The sequence below is a fragment of the Egretta garzetta genome, unplaced genomic scaffold (genome assembly GCF_000687185.1).
Source record: "Egretta garzetta isolate BGI_Z169 unplaced genomic scaffold, ASM68718v1 scaffold310, whole genome shotgun sequence".
In the NCBI taxonomy this organism is placed as follows: Eukaryota; Metazoa; Chordata; class Aves; order Pelecaniformes; family Ardeidae; genus Egretta; species Egretta garzetta.
In genome coordinates, this window is record NW_009258296.1 from 1,147,680 (window position 1) to 1,168,229 (window position 20,550).

The 20,550-nt window shown below is 39.3% G+C and overlaps 1 protein-coding gene across 2 annotated transcripts in view; it reads right to left on the minus strand.

Annotated features, from left to right (window-relative positions):
* The window catches only part of DAPK1 (death associated protein kinase 1), a 51,596-nt gene that overhangs the window by 22,678 nt on the left and 8,368 nt on the right, over positions 1-20,550 (minus strand). Inside the window, exons 2-15 of one of the 2 annotated variants that reach the window (XM_035893931.1) lie at positions 15,526-15,664; positions 13,549-13,678; positions 13,211-13,259; positions 13,034-13,060; positions 12,455-12,607; positions 12,262-12,307; positions 10,546-10,635; positions 9,145-9,237; positions 7,481-7,600; positions 6,218-6,316; positions 5,325-5,423; positions 4,145-4,243; positions 2,493-2,690; positions 1,273-1,470 (exon numbers count right to left, since the gene is read on the minus strand). In XM_035893931.1, coding sequence (XP_035749824.1) covers positions 1,273-1,470; positions 2,493-2,690; positions 4,145-4,243; positions 5,325-5,423; positions 6,218-6,316; positions 7,481-7,600; positions 9,145-9,237; positions 10,546-10,635; positions 12,262-12,307; positions 12,455-12,607; positions 13,034-13,060; positions 13,211-13,259; positions 13,549-13,666 — 1,389 coding nt within the window. In that variant the 5' untranslated portion in view covers positions 13,667-13,678; positions 15,526-15,664. Of the gene's footprint in view, positions 1-1,272; positions 1,471-2,492; positions 2,691-4,144; positions 4,244-5,324; positions 5,424-6,217; positions 6,317-7,480; positions 7,601-9,144; positions 9,238-10,545; positions 10,636-12,261; positions 12,308-12,454; positions 12,608-13,033; positions 13,061-13,210; positions 13,288-13,548; positions 13,679-15,525; positions 15,665-20,550 lie in introns of those variants that run through there. The other variant, XM_035893927.1, reaches the window with a different exon arrangement.

Consider the following 20,550-nt stretch of genomic DNA (forward strand, 5'->3'; position numbering starts at 1 on the left):
CCAGAATAAATACTTCTTCAGTAAAACAAAGAAGCTGCAACACCTGAATCAAACAAATTGCAGACACCAACATAAAGACTCCTCTGAATAACTTAAACTTTGTAGCATACAAAAATAATATAGGGCAGAGAAAGACAGAGCTAAAAATCAAGCCTTAAGCCCCATAGCCTGTCAGCAGAGTCCAATGGCTGACCTTAACCTATTCAAACTAATGAAAAGTTTCCTGAAACAGGTTACTTTTCTTTTAAACATCTCTAGGAGGAAAGCCAGAATATTAAACCCATAAAGCATCACATTCAGTTATCCCATACAATGCAGCACTACCACAACAGAAGAAGCAAACAAGGCACTAGTATTTCAAAGTTTAGGGACAGGCTATTAAAAACCATTCTCTTTGGAAAGTGCTTACAACAATTATTGCACAGTTCATGTTTTTAGCTGGCATGCTAGATACACACTAGAATCAACATTTTCAGGTTTATAGTGTTTACCAAGTGTTTCTGCAATTGCTACATGTGTGTGAAACAACGATCAATAACAAAGTTCCCAAAAAGCACCTCACTCAAACTGCTGACTTCAACTTCTGAAAATAATTTCACATTTAACACTTTAATTCTGAGATTTCCTGTATCCTGCCAGTCATAATTTGTTTAATAGATAAATTATTCTATTCTAAGATAAATGTTTGATTAGGATTTATTTTAATAAATCAACTCAGTGCAGAAAACCAAAAAAACAGCCAATATGACACTTATTTTTATAACCAGGAATAGAATCTGCAGTTGAGTTAAAACCTTTGTTAGATGAGAGTGCACATCTTTTAATGTAATTTGGAGAATTCAAGGCAGATTTTTCATAAAAATGTATCAGTCTTCAATTCTGTATATAAACTACTGTTATTAAATTGCATCAAATCAAGGCCAGAAGCAATGTATTCCATTTGTTCTTCAGTGCTTAGATGTAATCTGCACAAAGCAAAGCTACATAGGTAGGGAAGAAGATTGGCATGTACTTCAAGATTAGAGTTGAGAGGCAAAATACACTGTGGAAATTCACTTGGGCTCTTTCTTCATGGATCTTTAATCATATATTAAACTGAAACAAAGAGGTAGATTTGCAAGGCGAATCATTTAATGCTTTGCATTTGGCCACTTTAAGAGATAAAAAAAAAAAGGAAAAACATTTTTCCTATCAAAGACCTGGAAAAAAAGGTCATCTAATGCGATATGTGAGCTATTAAACAAAGTAGTTCAGTACCCATATTCCAATTACCTTATTAGTGCCATCCAAATTACAACTTGCTTCACAGAGTGCCATCACAATAGGAACATTCCCATCTTTGCAGGCCACATGCAAGGGAGTGTTGCCATGTCTGTCCTGGAGATCCACAAAACATCCTTGACTGATGAGAGTTTTAACTACTTCTATTTGACATCTCCTCACGGCAAGGTGTAGGGCTATATGACCATCCTGAAATCACAAGACAGCTTGTAAGTGAGATTTAATAATGCTAAAAATCAAATTTGCAGAGGCACAATCTTTTCATGTAACTGGGTGCATCTCCTTGCCTCAAGAATCACAATGGTTTTTATTTTTATTTTTGGGGGTAGAGGCAGGGAGATGCACAGTATCTGTCAGAACAAATCAGCTATGGGATGAAAGCAAATTTCTATTAAGCCACTGGCCTTTGCAGTGGAATGGGTGAAATGCAGATACACATTCTCTACTAACGACTTCCCTAAGATATGGGAGAGTGACCAGTTGTAACAACCAGCTGAATATTGTAAACGACTCTAGTGTTTACTGACAGAAGTTAGTGATGCATAAGTCAAACAATCTGCTTAGCGATCTTTACAAACAGAGCTTTCTCTCTCTATGAAACAACTTAAAAAGACAATGTGACTGGAAAAAAAAATTCTTTTAAAGGCAAAAGCATTTTTCTGAACTTGCTTTACTAACTATTTAGTAACTACCAGCAATAAAGGTAGCTAAAAGGACAAGCATACCCAAAGTACAAGCAATGAAATGCAGAATTTTTTTGTTGGGATTACACTGTGAAAGACAAAAACCTACCCTGAATCAAATAGAGTTATGTTTTTAAATAGTCAGAATTTAGCTTATTGGAAATCAGTGTGATTTATCCAACCCACAGGAATCAAAGCAAACAGTAAGGCCATCTTTTTTTCTTAAGTTAATAGTTTGTTGCCAATTACAGAACGCAATGTTCTTGCCATTTTTCATAGTGTTACTCATAAGGTTATAATTGATAAGGTGATAATGAATCACCAAAAAACAAACTGTGGAAAAATAATCAGTGGGCAACTTTAAAGACCATTGCAGTCATTAATAGTCTCTGTGTGAATTGCTCAGAAAACCCACGTCATGGAAACAATGCTGGCTTGCAGCACTCAAATGAAGCAATTCAGAGATACGGCTCTGTGACACCTGCGATATCTGGACAAAATTCCTGACCAAAAGCAATGCAAACTAACCTTGTCTGTTGCATCAAGATCAGCCCCGTGTTCTGCCAAGCATTCCACAATATCATGGTATCCCCTAGCAGATGCTGTCAGGAGCGGAGTCTCCCCTTCTTTGTTTTTAATGTTCACATTGCAACCTGCTTCACAGAGTGCTTTGGCAACAGAGTAGTAGCCATGCCAAGCAGCACAATGCAGTGGGGTTTCTTCTTCCTATCAACATGGAAAATAGAAAAACCAAACAACAGAGCTGAACCAAATTCCAGGAAGAACAATTCCCCAGCTTAACCTAGAAAGACAGGAAGATGACACAAAAGAAGAAAGACAGGCTACTAAGTAAGTCCTATAAAAAGATGTAATTTCTAATGCTGACGTTCTCAAAGCAAGAGTAACTTCTGCTGATGTACCAAGTGATAATGGTAATGCACTAGATTTTCATCATAAAACTATCTACTGACAACACCTTGCATGTCACTAATCTTAGTTTAGAAGTTTGAAGCTAACTCCTGAAGCTAACTATCTTGCTTCTCTTATTTGAGAACTGATCCTCATTCATAAGCAACTTCTACATCCTGTGTGTTGAGGGACTAATCCAGTGTTTAAAACAGATCACTCACCAAGGAGATGCAAATCCCACTAGACTTGCAGTTGGAGGCAGATCACTCTGCTTATCGTGTTCAAAAAGCACATCCTAATGATTTAGGAGTGCAGGCAGTGACTTGGGTACATACAAACCCAAGTCCTTTAAATATGCATCACAACAAGCGTTTGAAACCGGAGGCATTTTGAGTTCCGTTGTGACTGAAGCTCTAATTTGCTTTTTGCTTGAACCCAGGAAGCTTCAAAATACTGACCTTTAATCTCCTTGTACTTCGTAACAGTTATGTGGAACATCACTAAGAAACTCAAATGTTTTACAAAAATACACTATTGAAAGTAGCCCACTGAAAAGCAAGGAGGATTAAAACCCACCAAGAAAGTCATTCTATCAAATTCTAAGAAATGGGATATCCTTTCTGTACTTGGCAAATATCAGTAAGGAGACAATCGATGCTGATAATATTAGAGGACTTGGAATGTATTCAAGGTTTCTGTAAAAGTCTGAGGAAAAAGATAAACAGTCAAACAGCACATCCTGTGGTCCCCTGGCCCCTGCTTAAACAATATAAAGGCAGTTCTAGAGGATGCAGCAGTTGGGGAGGCTTGTGCAAGTCCCACACAAAGTTAAATTTTGGTCAAATGGATTTTTTTTCTATTACGCCTTTTCTTTCCTGTTTTCTCAGAAGAATTCAGAGCTTTAAAGAAGCCCTCCTGAGCCCTCCTCTCATTTTCAAAAATGAGTGCTTGACACTTCAGGGAAGTCCCATGATGGCTAAAACCAAGCTGAAGTCAAGGCAAAAACTAATAAAAAAACTTTAGCTGAACTCACAGAGCACACATCAGCCATGCCTTAGTGATGTTGAGTTTCTCCATGTTTAAACTTTCATCTTTGCACACTGTTTTTTGTACAGGCTTCATCTATTACAGAGGTATGGAAACCTCCGTAATTCTGTTATTTTTTTTTCAAATGCAAATATGCCAGAGGCTGCAAGGCAAGACTAAGAGTTTTGACCACTCATACTAAAGCCTTATTTGTTGAAAAACAACAGACAGTGTCCATGACTCACCTTGTCTTGAAAGTTTGGATTGGACCCAATGCTACAGAGAAACTGAACCACGTCCACATGCCCATACCGAGCTGCGACATGGAGGGCGGTCTCCCCAGACTGCAATTACAGAAGAACATGCCAGTGTAATTTCAAATGTCACCCACAGATATGCATTGCCATGTACAACCTGAATGCCTGTATGCTGCACGGGGTACTCCTGCCCCCCCCATAACCCAGCAGCACAGCTGCGGTCAGCAGAGATCTCCTGCTAACAAACTGTAGTTGTATGTGACAGATACACCACCACCTGACAGGTTATTTCCTCAAAGGCCTTCCTTTTTCAGAACTTATTTTCCTACTTAAGTTTGTTCCAGGACACAGCCACAATTGGATTTCTGAGCAGTATGAGGCAACACCTGTATGTGGAATTGATGTTGAAACAGATGTTGCATTTCTATTCATACTATTTCCCTTTGCCCACCCTCTACCCTGTATATACAAATGTAGGGAGATGACATAACACCTTGGTATATCCTGGTGTATTTTATCAGGAGTTGAACACTAATTTTGCTAGTGTGCCCTGCCTTGCACCAGCTCCCTCAACAAAGCAAACTGTGTTCCACAAGTGTAATTGCCTCTGTACTGGAGCTTTGGCTAGTATAAAAACATCACTGCGGTATAAGATTTTAACAGCAACTAGTTTCTAGGGTAAATGCTGCTCAAGTAACACTGCTGGGAGACAAGGTAAGTGCTCATCAGCTATCAATTCTTGGGCTTCATTATATTCAACTTAATAACAGTCAAATTTACTTGTCAGACAAAAGTGATTTTCAATCAAGAGGAATGAAAAACAGAATCACGATTTTACCCTGAGTTCCAATGAGAAATGTAGTCTTCAAGTGAAAATTAATTTAGGTTTGTACTTCCCCACCTACCCACCATGTACTCACCACATATAATATGCATGCTTGGTTAACATTTGTCAGGAAAATAATCAGTACAACCAGCTACTTTAAAGCTGTGTTATCACAGCCCTGTATGTCAGCTTATAAAACCACACTAAAAAAGCCAGTCACATTCTTGGAATTATAGCACAGCTGAAAATCATTCCAATTGAAAGACCTCTCTCTTTGCTAAGATAAAGTTATTAAAAAAGAAAAGTCTCTGCATGAAAAAATGAAAAGAATGTTTTTCTTACCTTATCCTTAACATCCAAAGGACATTTATTATCATTGAGAAATTTCAGCGTTTCTACATGACCATGTCGAGAAGCCCAATAGATTGCATTAGATCCAGCCTTCCAAAAATATTTAATTACAAATGTTAGCGATCAATTTAGAATCCTAATTGTAGATTTTCAACTGAGGTATACATGCACTTAGATGTACAGAGATGTATAGAAGCTTATATGAACGTATTTACTTTTTTAAAAAAAGATCTTCAAATTGGTTCAACAACTCCACATACCAACAACACAAAAACCCCTCTATGAAAGGATGATTAACAGGATCACTAACTGTTTGCAAGCATAATCCTCTTCCCCTTTGAAAGGGAGTTTTTTGGAAAGAACAGTCATGAGAGAAAAACTTTTCTGCTCCTTACTTTACCATCTATTACACAGAGAAGCAGATAGTGCTTCAGGTTACCTTTAAGTGACTCCAGGCCATTACAACACATTTTGAAAAGAAGCTTGTTGCAAAGCATACCCTCCATCACATATGGGTTTTAGTTGCAATATTCTTCACTGCGAAAATGTGCACTTATCATTCCATATTAAATAAAGTTCACCACTGTGTTTTAGGGCAATTACTAATTTGAACTAATTGAGGCAATTCTGTAAGCATGAACTACATTTTACGATCAGTAAATTCAAATTACTTCAGCTAATAAAGTGATCACAATCAGAGGATATGCACTAGTAATAAATGACATTATTAAAGATTTGCTTTTATCTTTTTGCTGTGGAAGTCAGAAAAAAGGCTCTACAGCCCAGATTTTTTTGATTTCCAATACAACTTGGTCTGAATTTCTTGTCCTCTGCTAACTGTACTGAAAAACTTATACAGAATAGTGACAAAGCAGAACCCTGACCTTATCTTGAACATCAATTCGGGATCCACGCTTTAAAAGCAACTGAAGCATCTGAATGTTTCCACAGCCAGCAGCAATCAGTAGTGGAGGTGTTCCATGCTAACAGTGAAATACAAGCAAGAACAATGTATTTAATTTCTGAAGAATTAAGAAAAGAGAGTGGAATAAAAGGCAGGCATTGAATGGCATCTCTGGGTCTCCAGTTTAAAATTGAGACTTCTCAGGGAATACTGTATAAAAAATATTTTTTCCCTTTATCCAAAGAAGTTTATTGCACAGCAACATTGCGTATTTTTGGGATGAATTCATGTTGACTAAATGATACACCACCACACATTAAAGGCATGCTTTTCAAATTAGGAATATCAATGTTAACCTCTCATTAGTCTAATTTGGCAAAGATGTTCAACTTTGCAACTTCTTTATACCTTCATTTTAAGCCAGACTATCTAAGGTGTGTGCCACACCACCTCAAAGACACAACCCACCAGAAATATTTGGGATAGTTAAATGGGACTGCACCATTAAACAAAAAATACAGTGATTTCTTGAAAGGTTCAAGATGCCATCACAGTAAAGTAATAGATGCTTTACTTTTATAGTGCTCTTCATGAATATTTCTCAATGTATTTTATAATGAAGGTCAGTGTAACCATTCAAAGAAGTGAAAATTAGAGCACAGATGATTTATCCAAGGTTAAACAGCAGAGCCAGCAACACAAATTTCGTCTCTTGGCCTCAGTTCCAAATACTCCCATTAGTACAGCAGCAGCGCACTGAAATACTGTAGTAGACAAGTAATTTAATTTCTGAAAATGAACACCACCATGTAACATCATGTTCATATAACCAATTTCTGCAGTATGGGACTTCTGTTTCTAACAGTGCTTTGCAAAGTCAGTTTTGACAGTCTGGTTATTCCTACATATTCTGCCCTCTTCATCTGCCACAAGAACCAATAACTGCTAACAAAAGCAAAGACTGATATCTGATGTAACACAGCTCTTGACGATAGATTTGATTATATACTTTTTCAAAGGCCTAGACAAAAAACCCCAACATTCTGGGCTCCATTTGCAGGTAGTTTGAGAGGACTGAAACAAACTGCATTAAAATTTCTCCTAAAGAAAGGCAGAATTATTTTGCATCTACTTGTCTTTTCCTTTTTATTTCAGATGCTGTATTTCTATTTTACAACCATGTTGCTCTATTCAACAGGGTGATAACTAGTCCCCCACGCACCTCAACACAGACCCATACTACCTTGTTGGGTTGATTGACATCGTAATTTGTCAGAGATCCCAGAAGGTGCTGTAATCCAGGAACATTGTCATCATTGATGGCATGAATAATTGCTTTCATCACAAAAGAATCTTCCTCATCCTTGTAATTAAATGAGAAAAAAGAAAAATTGTTAGCTTCAAGGAAAAAATCCCTATCTCAACAGCTGCCAAGACATCTAAAAAAAATTTAAACCAGTAAAATTTTTGAAGTCTTTTAGAGTGCTTCAGCTGCAAGTTGCAATCCTTCACGAAGCATATGGCTAACAAACATGAATGCACATTATTTGAAAACCCACACCAAAACCCCCCACACTTCTTCTGGTGTATGTTTCCCTCTTCATCACACACGAACCTGTTATGCACGAGATTCCAAACAGGTTTCTTTCATTAAGTGTGTTTTCTTTTTCCTCCTAAGACTTTCAATAGTTGCAATACTTCCATGAAACGAAACTAACTCCATGGATATATGCTAACATTAAAAAACCAAGAGGTAAAAATACAAACTGGAGTACCAAGTTTTGCACCATCCAGGAATATTACACAGGAGGGGTACTTTGGACCAAGCTTTCCTCTCTTCAAATGGACCAGTTAAAAATCTAGAGCGTAAGTAATGAGCCTAGATACATCTGCAGCTGTAGCTTTTTTTTTCTCCCATGCACTAAAACATCAAAGAACTGAAATTCACTGAGCCCAGTATTTCCATCAGTCTTACTTCCTTTTCTCCTGAGGTTTCAGATTTTTTAGAACAGTAACATTAGGCTACAATCCTTTCTGCTGCAACGCAGGTGTGAATTGCTGATCCAGTGTTAAAGGGCATACTGACAGCTGAAGTGGGGGAAGCAGGGAAAAGAGGGCAGGACTGAGACAACAGAGAACATGGAAGCAGAAATATAAGAGGAGGAGAAGTGGAAAGAGAATGTGGAGTTGCACAGGAAGGACAAAGGGAAGCGAATATGGATGAAAAGGGCTTTGCAGAAAAGATGAGGTTACCCAGCTCTAAACATATTGACGTATGTACTTTGCTGATCACAGGGAATTTGTGAAGCGTGTATTAAAACCTGGAGAGTAAGCTAAATAAGAATGCTTTTGGATTTACAAGCATTTGTAATTACAAAGCATACAGTGATTGTTCCTGACTACTTAAATCTACTAGACATATCTCATACCACCAATTGAACACTGGCCAACTTTAAAATTTTCTCCTTAAATAACCGGTTGTTGTGATACTGCTGTCTAGCATTCATCTGATCTAAGGTCTCAATGATTTTGACTAGTCTGTTAAAAAAAATGCAGTATTATTTTACTCTTCACAGTGCCATGAAAAAGTCAGATGCAACTTTTTCACATTATAATTGTTATAGTACAAAAATTCCTCCTGAATCCAACTTCAAAATGAAGACAGATTAATTTCTGGCACTAGCTATCAGCATCACGCTGGTAATTAATAAATTAAATTTCAAAGTTTGTGTCATGCGGAAGATCAGGCTGGACAACTGACCTCTGTAGCCTTAAAATTTCTTCCTACATATGAGATTCATTAATTATGCAAATTTAAAATAATCCAATATTTCTGTTAGAATCATTTCCGAAAATGTTAAGTTTCAGATGTAGGAAAGCATTCTAAGCATATAAGTACACACTTACCAGAGTATCATCACTTCTAGCGACACTCATGTTACTTCTGGACAAGAAAGATCTTGATAATCTTTGGCACAAGGATATTAAACGCACTGATTGCTTTTTAAAAATAAGAAGAAAAAAGCTATATGTAAAAAAAAATCAAAACAGAATACTTGTGATAAGATGCTATTGCAGGGATTTTAAAGGAATACTGTCATATTAGCAAAACAAACTGGAGTTTGACTTCAACGTCCCCCATCTCCTTCTTATATTGCATTTGAACCTTCAATTTCTTTTGACATTTATAATCCAAACAGGCTATTCATATGCACTAAGCAAAGCTACATAGTATTTCTGGATTGCTACTTTTTCACCAAGCTGTTCAAATACAAATCAAAATAGATGTGTATTACATCTTCTTGTTTACGTTGAAAACATTTAAATGTACACATTTTAAGGTATGTACACACAGAAAACCCAAACTGAATGTAAATTAGCTGACAGCATTCCTTTAATCACCATGTTATAAAACAGTTTAAGATATTCCTAGACCCACCATTTCATTGTAGGGCAGTGTTTCATTGTAGGGCAGCAGACTATTACTTAAATTTTACAAATACCATAGATGTTCACCTAATACAGACACTAAACTGGGGCAAAAAAGTCATTCTGCGTAGCTGGACATTTTGTGCCTTTAGTCCATAGCTTAGCAAAATCATCCCATTTCTTGGCCTCCATGACAATGACTAAAACTCCTTTTCTAGTAACAGCAACTTCTGTTGTCTCATGTTTCATCTCTTCTCATGGAATCCAGATTTCTCATACAATCGTCTTGCCCTTGCTTAGTATCAGCATGAATTCCCCAGTGTGCACGCTGAAAGAGGAAGGGTAACTGCGTCGACGAACTGCTCCTTGCATAGATCAATGCCTTCAGCTAATACCTTGCTCCACTGCTGGAATGATTAAGCGATGCCAACCTTCTAAACAGTCTGGCAGTCTCAGACCAAAAATCCTTTGCAAAAGAGACTAGTTTTTCCTTCCTACTCTGTTGAGTGTTGGCGTAACTACTGGAATAATGAATTCTGTGATGCCTGCTTAAGGGATGCTTGATTTACTGAGATTACTGTCACAAAAACATGTATCTACACTTAGAAGTGCATTTTCTCTGAAAACATTACCAAGACAGATGATGACAGCATACAGCTAGATGCATAAAACAAACAATCCACACACAAGCATTTGTATGCAGGTCATTAACAAAGAAGTCTTTGCCCATACCACCATACTCAAGCATCTAATTTATTCCAAGTGACAGAGGAATGGGTTTCTTCTTCCTTCTTCTCCACTCTTAAAGGCATTGATGTTTTCCTGGAAGAGGTAATGCTACTGCATTTGTACGTCACCAGTATTTATTGAGTGACTTACTTTCCATTTTCGTCGTGCTGCGAACTTTTTGAATTTCTCCATATTCACTGCAGATGCTTTCCTACTAAGTGCTTGCTGGGTGTCTTTAGGCTATGCGCAAAAGGAAAATAAAGCTGTTGTAAAATATCCCAGAATTACAACCAGAACTTTCATAAAGCCGCTTCCTGCATTTAAGACTGCCCTTCAGTGATGACTTCCACTTATTGATACTGCAATCATACTGTAATAATAAAGTAATTGTAAGCACATCATTTTAACATCCACAGCCTAGTGAGGCATGAGGATGGAAGTTCTTGAGAATATGCTGTAAAGAAAATCCAGACCTAAGAATATTTCATGCAATACTAATTTTTTTTTTCCTTTTAAACAAAAAAAAAAGCCAACAGCCAAAGGAATATTCAGCTTTATCTTTCTCCTCCCTCTGTGATGGAGGCATTGGGTACCATCTCCTAGATAAATCTTACCTTCTGGGAAGATTTCCTGGCTGATTTTAAATGCAGTCAAACTTTCTTCCAGTCTCAGTGTAATCAGCTGGATACTGCTGGGACCCAAAAAAAATCACATCCCACCTACCTCTGCAGCAAGCTCTAAGGCTGCACACTTTAAACTTTCTTATAGGCTTATACTAAGCACCAGTTACCAGTGGAGTATACCAAATTTTGCATATATGATGTCATACTTGAAGTTATTTTTATGGGGAAATGCAGGTAAAGGTAGTGATGGGAAGGGGGAAAAGAGGATATGACCGGTGGGGTGGGAGGAGAATGCCCAGAAAGTTAAGATATAAAGGAACATAACAAGGCACAAAGCAACTTGTTTTGTTGCAGGAAAGGAGACCTTGGTCCCTGAGAGAAAAAACTTGGACAATGCTTGCTTTGGCAGTTTAAAAGATAATTTCAACACGTTTAACAAGTTTCAGCTGTTTAAGTGTACCCCACCAAAAAGTCAGCAAAGCACAGTGAAATCTGTAGTTTGGCATATTGGTGTAGAAATGTCTGCCCTAGGATGCTGAACCATGAACTGGAGCAGCTGTGGCACAGACAACTATTCTGCTAACTGGTTCTCTGGGAAGTGGAATGAGGTCAAACACCCACTGTGCATACCCAAGCCCAGGGAAATCAATGGCACTGAAGAGGTTTACTACTCACAATCAGAATGTGATATGGAATTGAAAAAATTAAGTGTCAGGTGTTACTAGATACTTTAGGAAGAATGATAGGTCCTATTTTCTCCTTCTCAGTCTAGTAGCACCACAACAGCTTGATCCAAACTAAACACCATGGAACACTGAAAGTGGACCACCACCCTGCATCAACTGCTTTCTTCAGTCTAAAGAGGACAGATAGAACTGAGATGACCCTTTTATGCCCAGTCTAAATAAGGAGATTAGAAGATGAAAAATGTCAGACAAAGTTGGACTGGCTTCAGGAATGTATCTTTTGTTAATGCAATACTCCCTGAAGATTAGCTTCTCTGCCTAAGCACGATTTTGATCTCAATAGTGGGCTACTTCCCTACTGCTAACTTATATAGAGGATAGGTTAATGAAGTCCTCATTCTGCACGTATTAGTTTCATACAGACAGCTTTCCAAAACAGTAAGTTATATTAAAGGATTATGCCAATTTTCCTTGTTAAAGGACTTGAAAAGTGAAAGTGAAGTATGAAGTGAAGAATGATTGAAAACAGGACAATAGAGAATTAATTACATGCTAACCTTGATCCAAGGGTGCAGCAAACTATCTTGAATAGTCATTCTCTTCCTGTACAGAATAAAAGATGAAACTGTTTCAGATAGTAAAAAATACATACTGCTAAATGTTTATTAAACTAACAACTCAAAACATCATGGAATTTGAAATACTAGAGACATAGGCTGCAACGGCACATACACACAAGAAACAACTCACTTTGGATCCTTGACTAGAAGTCTTCGTATAAAATCTTTAGCTAGTGCACTGGTATTACTGAAGAACTCTTCTTCAAACTCATAATTCACAGCAGACACGTTTGCTAATGTTTCCTGTTTGGTTTCTCCAAGAAATGGTGATGCACCACTTAAACTGCAAGATAGAGCGAACATTTCTCTCATTACATACTGTAACATTGCTGTTTCAACCCTCTGAGATCAAGCAACAGCAGAAAGTGAACCTTTTTCTTTTCTGCTTTAAGACTGCAAACGTACTTTCAAGCAGATGTGATCCAGCAGGGCAAAAAGCTTTGCTGTAATTTCAGAAACTATTGATTAAGATAAAGATGCTGTGGAAAATCACTCACAGATCTGAAGACAGCTTCCCATGCTATCTCAATGCTGATTAATGGCCATTCTTTCAGTTATTATACTACTGCTTTTATGATCATTCAACTTGAATCATGATGTGCAATCGAAACGATTTGACTTGTACAGACACCACCAAAACCCCAGAGGACAGAATCAGAATTAAAACAAGCAGCATTTGCAAGAACCACCCATAGATTTTGGTACTTACAGAATATAAGTTATTACACCAATGCTCCTGGAGTGAAGAAAGGGGTTGGGGGGCGGGGGGAAGGATGAGGGAGAGGGGAGAGAAGCAGATGGAGGGGGAGAGAGGAGAGAAAAAAAAAAGGTTAGAACATAAGAATAATCATGAGAGATTTATTTCAAGTAAGATCCAATAACTTACCACATATCTGCTTCAAGACCAAGAGGCTCATAATTTACTATTTCAGGAGCTAAAGGAGAAAGCAGGAAGATCAGTACCTAGTCAAAGAACAGATCTATGTCACTCTGAGCCTATATATGTCAGAGATAACAAGCTAAGATGCTGACAGATAGAAACACCTTAATGCAAATCCAAGTTGGAACTGAGCACTACAAATTGCTTATTTAAATCTCAGACTGTCATGAATTACGCACGAATTACATTATCTGTAACTCAGCCAAACCAAGCTAAGCCACATACACCGTTTCACAGACTGAGAAAGAATAGTGAATAGTTTGAAGAAACAACAGTTTTCTCACCAACAAATTCTGGCGTTCCGAAGATATTTTTGAACTCATTTCCAAAGTCAATTTTGTGTGCTAAGCCAAAGTCAATAATCTTGATTCGAGGCTTTGGTACATTCCTGTCCAACAACATTATGTTTTCAGGCTTTGAGAAGGAGGAGAGAAAGAGAGATTATACATAGGTATGAAATGTCTGACACATACTAGCATGCTTCAGCACTGAACACTTCTCTTTCAGCCTCTTGACTTGCATTTTCAGCAGAAAAAAAATGTATTTTCGTATTACAATCTAACATATGCTAAAAATTAACTACAGTAAGTTAAGATTTCATGTTGATGCAGGGTGCCATGATTTCCCCAGGGCCAAGACTTTGCCTCTTGTAGATACAACAGTTGCAGTTTTCATGTGGACCGATGCTAAGTGGAACATGCTGTCTTCAGTACGTACACAGCCCCTGCACTATGGCCATTCCAGCTTGCAAGAAACAAAGTCCTATAAACTAGTATTTTGGTTAACATTGCTCCCTGAAAGAGGTTTCTTTCACACTGCACAAGCAATCAGGGAGGTATATCTTGTTGCCTTTGGATTGCCAAAAGAAACTTTAGGAGTGGTCCAGTTCCCATATTTTAAGGCTCAACATACGTACAAAAAAGGATAAAGGTTCTCACGTCTTTTCAAGCTATATTTTAAAATCCAGACTTTGGATAGGAACTATTTTACAACGAAGATTTGCAAAAACAGAACAAAGTTAGAAGATAAAATGTCAAGATTATCATCAAAGGAGCTTGCTTCTGCACTCCATCACTTTAACTAGCACACAGGACCAGCTACTTAAGTCTCCATATCCTGTCATGTCCATAAGCTGGTGTGCTCTGAAGAATTCCTGGAGCTACATCCACCCTGCTCACATAGTTAAGGACTTCTGGAGTCATTAAGGGCAGCTCTTCATCATCGTCCTCTCTTCCCCAATTACAAGGGCTGATAAGTGCAAATGTAATTTTCTTCCTTCCCTCCCTACATTTCTACTGCATACTTTTATTGTTCTTTAATTCACATGCTCTTGGTATCCAGCGTAAGGACGCTTTATTACTACCACATTGGCAAAAATTCACATTTCATATCCTAAGAAATGTTATTTCTTACTAGATTCACAATTCTTTTCTCTTGCTGACTGTCATACAAAGACCAAATATATTATTGTAGGTAATGAGGATGAGACTGGAAAAGGTATGCTTACCCTAACAACCATTCCCTACCTCATCCCCAGAACACAGCACCTCTTTCAGAACTGCACTGCAATATAATAATTATGTCTCCTTTTCTTATTATAGACATAGCTGCTGAATTCAGCAGACTTCAGTGAATGTTCAGCTGCCCACCTCTGAAAAAAAAATCTTACAGAGGAAAACATTCTGAAATTGAAACTTTAAAAAAGCAGTAACTGGGCTTAGATACAAAAGCTCTCTTTTCATTACCAAAAGGATGCAATTAACAGTTTTTCTAAAAACAAACAAAAAAGCCTCAAAAGCAAAAAAAAGAAGAGGAATTTATCTGCTCTGTCTGCTCCACATGAATCTTTGTATTTAACTCTGTACTGTTTCAACTTCGTATCTACAAATAACGTTCATGTGAACATAAAATGTATACAACAGGAAAAAAAAACAGTTGGAAAAAAGGCATCCTGTTCAGAATGTTTCATCCAGATCCATAAAATCATAATCATTGTTTTTATTTCAAGCTTCCTTCCTCAGAATGGCTTAATTTCATCAGAAGTTGCCGTTTTCCATGAAGAATCTTGTATTAAAAACAGATGGGAACTATTTACAGTTCAGTTATTTCCTTTCAATGGCTGAGCTTTCCCTTGTCTACATAAACTAGCAAACCAAAACTACAGCTAAGATCTGCATGACGGGCAGTTTGTGGCTGGTGTTAGAGTGGACTTTTAATGCACGTTGCTTACAGTTGTTTACGTTTTTATCTGCTCAACACACCTTAAGATCAAAGTGGGCAATCTGCAGGGAGTGGAGATACTCAACACCATTAAGTATCTGTTTGAGAAATTCTGTGGCTTCCTCCTCCGTGAGAGATTCTTTCTCAGCTAAGAAGTCGAAGAGCTCTCCACCTGCAACACTTGAGAGAGCAGAAGCAGAGTTATTGACGAGCTTGCTTTAACCAACGGGCTCATTTTAGCATAGCTATTCTCAGACCAGCCTTGAAAAGGATCCAGATGCTTTAAATGTTGTCAATATAAAACAAAGATTAAAATTACTTAATTCAATACCCCAAATAGTTAGTAACTACCCCTCCTCCCCTTGAAAAGAATACAATAAAGAGAGTCTTATTTTCAAACAAAAAAAGGTTTAAAAAACCAAATAAACATGGCTGGCTGTACCTAAATTTAGTTGAAGTAACCCCCACCTGCTCTCTGTATGCACATCTAAAAGAATAAAATTAAAGTAGGTGTGAAGTAAGTATACTCAAAACCTACTAAGGTAACGGGATGTCTAGAAAATAAAACATGAACTGCCTCATACTACCAGTAAAACATCAGAATTCCACTCCTGTGTCCCCCTTGAAAAATACAAAATCTAAAGCTTACTTTGAAATAGCTACTGGTAGCTTTCCTACTCTTCAGTTTCTAAACTCCTCAAAGCATTCAACTCTTTGAAAATACATTCTGTTCTTTGAAATAGTCTATTACATTCGGCACGTGTTGCATTTTAACATGACCACACCTTTCCTACAAGGAAAAGCCACCACTGCCCTTAAGGCTATTTCCAGCAAGCGTTGTAGCTGCGCAGGCAGAAAGAAGAGAGGTAAGAAGTGAGGAAAGTACATAAGCACAGTTAGATTTTTGCATTTGAGGGAGGGGAATAAACTGAAGGTGACACTTTTCTCAGCTCAGTCAGCAGTCTGGCAGGAGTGATGATAACTGCTAACAGAAAAAGGGATACTGAAGTGAATAGGAAACATGAACTACAACTTAACAACCGATCTCCTTTCAGTTTAAGGACATATACTGAGATGACTGTCCACTGTGGCAAACTGTTTTTACTGTTTGTAAAAGCAGCATTATTACCTAGAAATGTCTTACAGACTGCAAAGATGGTCATATTATCCCCTGTATTTTGCACTGTCTTGATCCAGTTGGCAGCCAGTCACAAGCGGTGTCCCCCAGGGCTCAGTTCTAGGGCTGGTCTTGTTTAATATCTTTATCAATGACCTGGATGAGGGGACTGAGTGTGCCCTCAGTAAATTTGCAGACGACACCAAACTGGGTGGCAGTGTTGATCTGCTTGAGCAGAGGAGGGCTCTGCAGAGGGACCTGGACAGGCTGGATCGATGGGCCAAGACCAACTGTATGAGGTTCAACAAGGCCAAGTGATGGGTCCCGCACTTGGATCACAACAACCCCATGCAGCGCTACAGGCTTGGGAAGAGTGGCTGGAAAGCTGCCTGGTGGAAAAAGACCTGGGGGGTACTGGTTGACAGACAGCTGAATATGAGCCAGCAGTGTGCGCAGGTCGCCAAGAGGGCCAATGGCATCCTGGCTTGTATCAGAAATAGTGTGACCAGTAGGAGTAGGAAAGGGATCGTGCCCCTGTACTCAGTGCTGGTGAGGCCGCACCTCAAATACTGTGTTCAGTTCTGGGCCCCTCACTATAAGAAAGATGTTGCTTTGCTGGAACATTTCCAGAGGAAAGCCACAAAGCTGGTGAGGGGTCTGGAGCACAAGTCATACGAGGAACAGCTGAGGGAACTGGGATTGTTTAGCCTGGAGAAGAGGAGGCTGAGGGGAGACCTGATCGCCCTCTGCAACTGCCTGAAAGGAGGCTGTAGGGAGGTGGGGGTCGGCCTCTTCTCCCTGGTAACAGATGATAGGATGAGGGGGAATGGTTTGAAGCTGCGCCAGGGCAGGTTTAGGCTAGACATTAGGAAAAACTTCTTCTGAAAGGGTTGTCAGGCTCTGGAATGGGCTGCCCAGAGAGGTGGTCGAGTCCTCATCCCTGGAGGTATTTAAAAGAAGGATAGGGGAGGTGCTTAGGGACATGGTTTAGTGGTGGGATGGCAGGGTTAGGTTAAAGGTTGGACTCAATGATCTCAAAGGCCTTTTCCAACCAAAGTGATTCTATGATACTAAAAAGAAAATCAGAAAGTACACCTTAATTTATGTTGCCTTTCTGTAGGGGACAAAAGAAATCTGTTCAGGATTTAAAGTTCTGATTATGAAAAATAATGGGATTAACATATAACAAGAGCTAACAGTCTGGACAAATTTCTGGGAATACATTTGACTTCTTTATCATGTCTACTTTTCAAGAGATTTAATCTGTATTATTGTAATGCAAATTGCATGAAAAGTGTATTTTAATGAGTTCTTGGAGCTTTCACTGAGCTGCCTAGATGATAATGAGAGCATTGTTTTGGTTATTATTTGTGTTGTAATATTTTCTGCATGAAAGCAATTATTGAAACAAAGTGCCATTAAACAGAAGAATTATAGACTGGAAGGAAAAGAGGTCATTTTAACAATTTTTTTGTTGTTGTAGAGACATTAGAATGAAATTCCTAAAGATTAAGTACAGTTCATTATTTTAGAGAGGCTGGTCAGAAACATCAAACGGATACACATGCACATTCTCTCATTCTCTGCTTCTGACTATATATATAATATAGCAAAATAGCAAAAGGTTTTCAGGCTAAGGTCTGCACCTCTGCAGCACTTTGTCATGATGAACAGAAACCTGGATGGTGACACAGTGCTGGCATTTCTCTTCATTCCCAGTTACTGGGCTAAGGGACTTGCACATCACATGGAACTTTTTTCCACATGTTCCCAAGTGGATATTTGTTGCAGTTGCCAGTACGCTGTGAATTGGAGCACAGTTGTGCCATGCAGGGCTGCTTCCCCAGCCGTGAGCAGCCGTGGCAGCAGGGACAGCAAAACTGTGAGCTGGCGGAGCCGGACCCTCAGCTGAGGAAGAGGCTGAAAGACTGCATCAAACTCATGGTTATCCAGTCTGCTTTTCATGTAGATCACCATGTGAAATGGTGAAAGCACCTGCTGATGTTTAAAGCATTCATCAGCCATCACAGATGCAAATAGGAGTACTCAGAGCATGCATTTTCAGCAATGCCAGCTTGCAACATTGTGCTGCCTGCTCTGCAGTCTAAACCGGAATACAACAGTGCCACACAGGTATGGGTATGTTGTGTGGCTGTTACAGCTTGCTCTTATTCCTGTTGGTGCTTCAAAGATAGAGAGTCTCGGTGAAACTCACTAGTCATCTATGAACAGCAGCGTTGATTACACACGTTCCTTTTAGATACAAAAGAAAGATTTAATTCCCAAGGTTTCCTTGTTTTCAAGATATATAACAAAGAAATGTTAACCGTACTTGAGTAGAATGGAAAGATCCTCTTCATCTTCAGCTTCTCATGTGCAATCATTCTGTTTTGTGCAATTTCACATCCTAAGGTTTAGACTGCATGAAATGGCAAGTTTGAGGTACGTGTGTTTTTATGCCTCTCAAAGATGTCACATTTGCAAATGGTTAATTGCATGAGACCACATATAGCTCTTCACTAGCACTGCTGCGTACTGTCCTCCTGTCTTTGCCACAGGTTAGATGTAGTGACATTCCTTTTATGATTATATATATATGCATCACAGGCCTTTGTGCTGGTTTTAGCTGGGGTAGAGTTAATTTTCTTCACAGTAGCTGGTATGGGGCTATGTTTCGGATTTGTGCTGGAAACAGGGTTGATAACACAGGGGGATGTTCTCATTACTGCTGAGCAGGACTTACCTTTTCTGCTCTGCACCCCACCCCACCAGCACAAAGGCTGGGGGTGCACAAGAAGCTGGGAGAGGTCATGGCCAGGACAGCTGACCCCAACTGACCAGAGGGATATCCCACACCATCTGACATCACGCTCAGTATATAAACTGGGGGAAGAAGAAGGAACTGGGGGGGACATTTGGAGTGATGGCATTTGTCTTCCCAAGTCACCGTTATGCGTGATGGAGCCCTGCTATCCTGGGGATGGCTGAGCACCTGCCTGCCCATGGAAAGTGGTGAATGAATTCCTTGTCTTGCTTTGCTTGTGTGCGTGGCTGTTAATCTGTCTTTATCTCAACCCATGAGTTTTCTCACTTTTACTCTTCCGACTCTCTGTTCTCCCACTGTGGGGGTGTCAGTGACTGGCTGCTTGGTGCTGAGTTGCTGGCTGGGGTTAAACCACGGCAGCCTTATAATATTGCAAAATAAAATGTTACCTGTATTTCACAGGTAATACACCTAGTGCTTGCAAGCTTTGAAACTGAGGTCCAGAGAAGCTAACAGGTTAAAAAAAAATTACAGTTTTTTTTTTTTTCTTAAAATCAGAAATTAATTAGCAAAAGTGGTAGATTTTTCCAAAGAGGCATGCGTTTCTTTAGATGCTTAAGTACTGTCACCATAAGTGACTCGGCAGCCCTCACTTGGTGAGTGAGGAGGAACCGGATGTAACACACTCAAACCTTAGTTCCAGAAGCAGCCGCAGCTCTGGTCTGCAGGATTACAGCGTGCCCTGTCGCATGATGCACCTCACCCTTAATGCCTAGAGTGAGATCTTACGCGGGTTCACCTCGCAGAGCGGGCCACCACGACTTCTCCTGTTGGTAACTCTTCAGCTGCAGGGGGCGAGCTCAGTACCCCATGTTCTCCCTTTGGTTGCTGCTATCGCTGGCAAGCACAGTGCCCAGCCAGCTTCTCCTGCTGCTTACTTTTACCAGCAGGGACATAAGGCATGAGAAAAATGGGGTTTTACAGCAGTGATGAGTAAAACGTTAAACTAGGACACACAAGATGACCTGGAAGCTCAGAAAAGCCCAGCTTCCCAGAAAGGTCCCTCTGCTTCACTTAGCCTCCAGGGTGCTTCCCACACGTGAAGGGCTGCGACCCACGTCCCCACGGGAGCTCACTAACAGAGATTGCATTTCTTAGCTTCCTCTTCATGCCTGTCAGACGCCT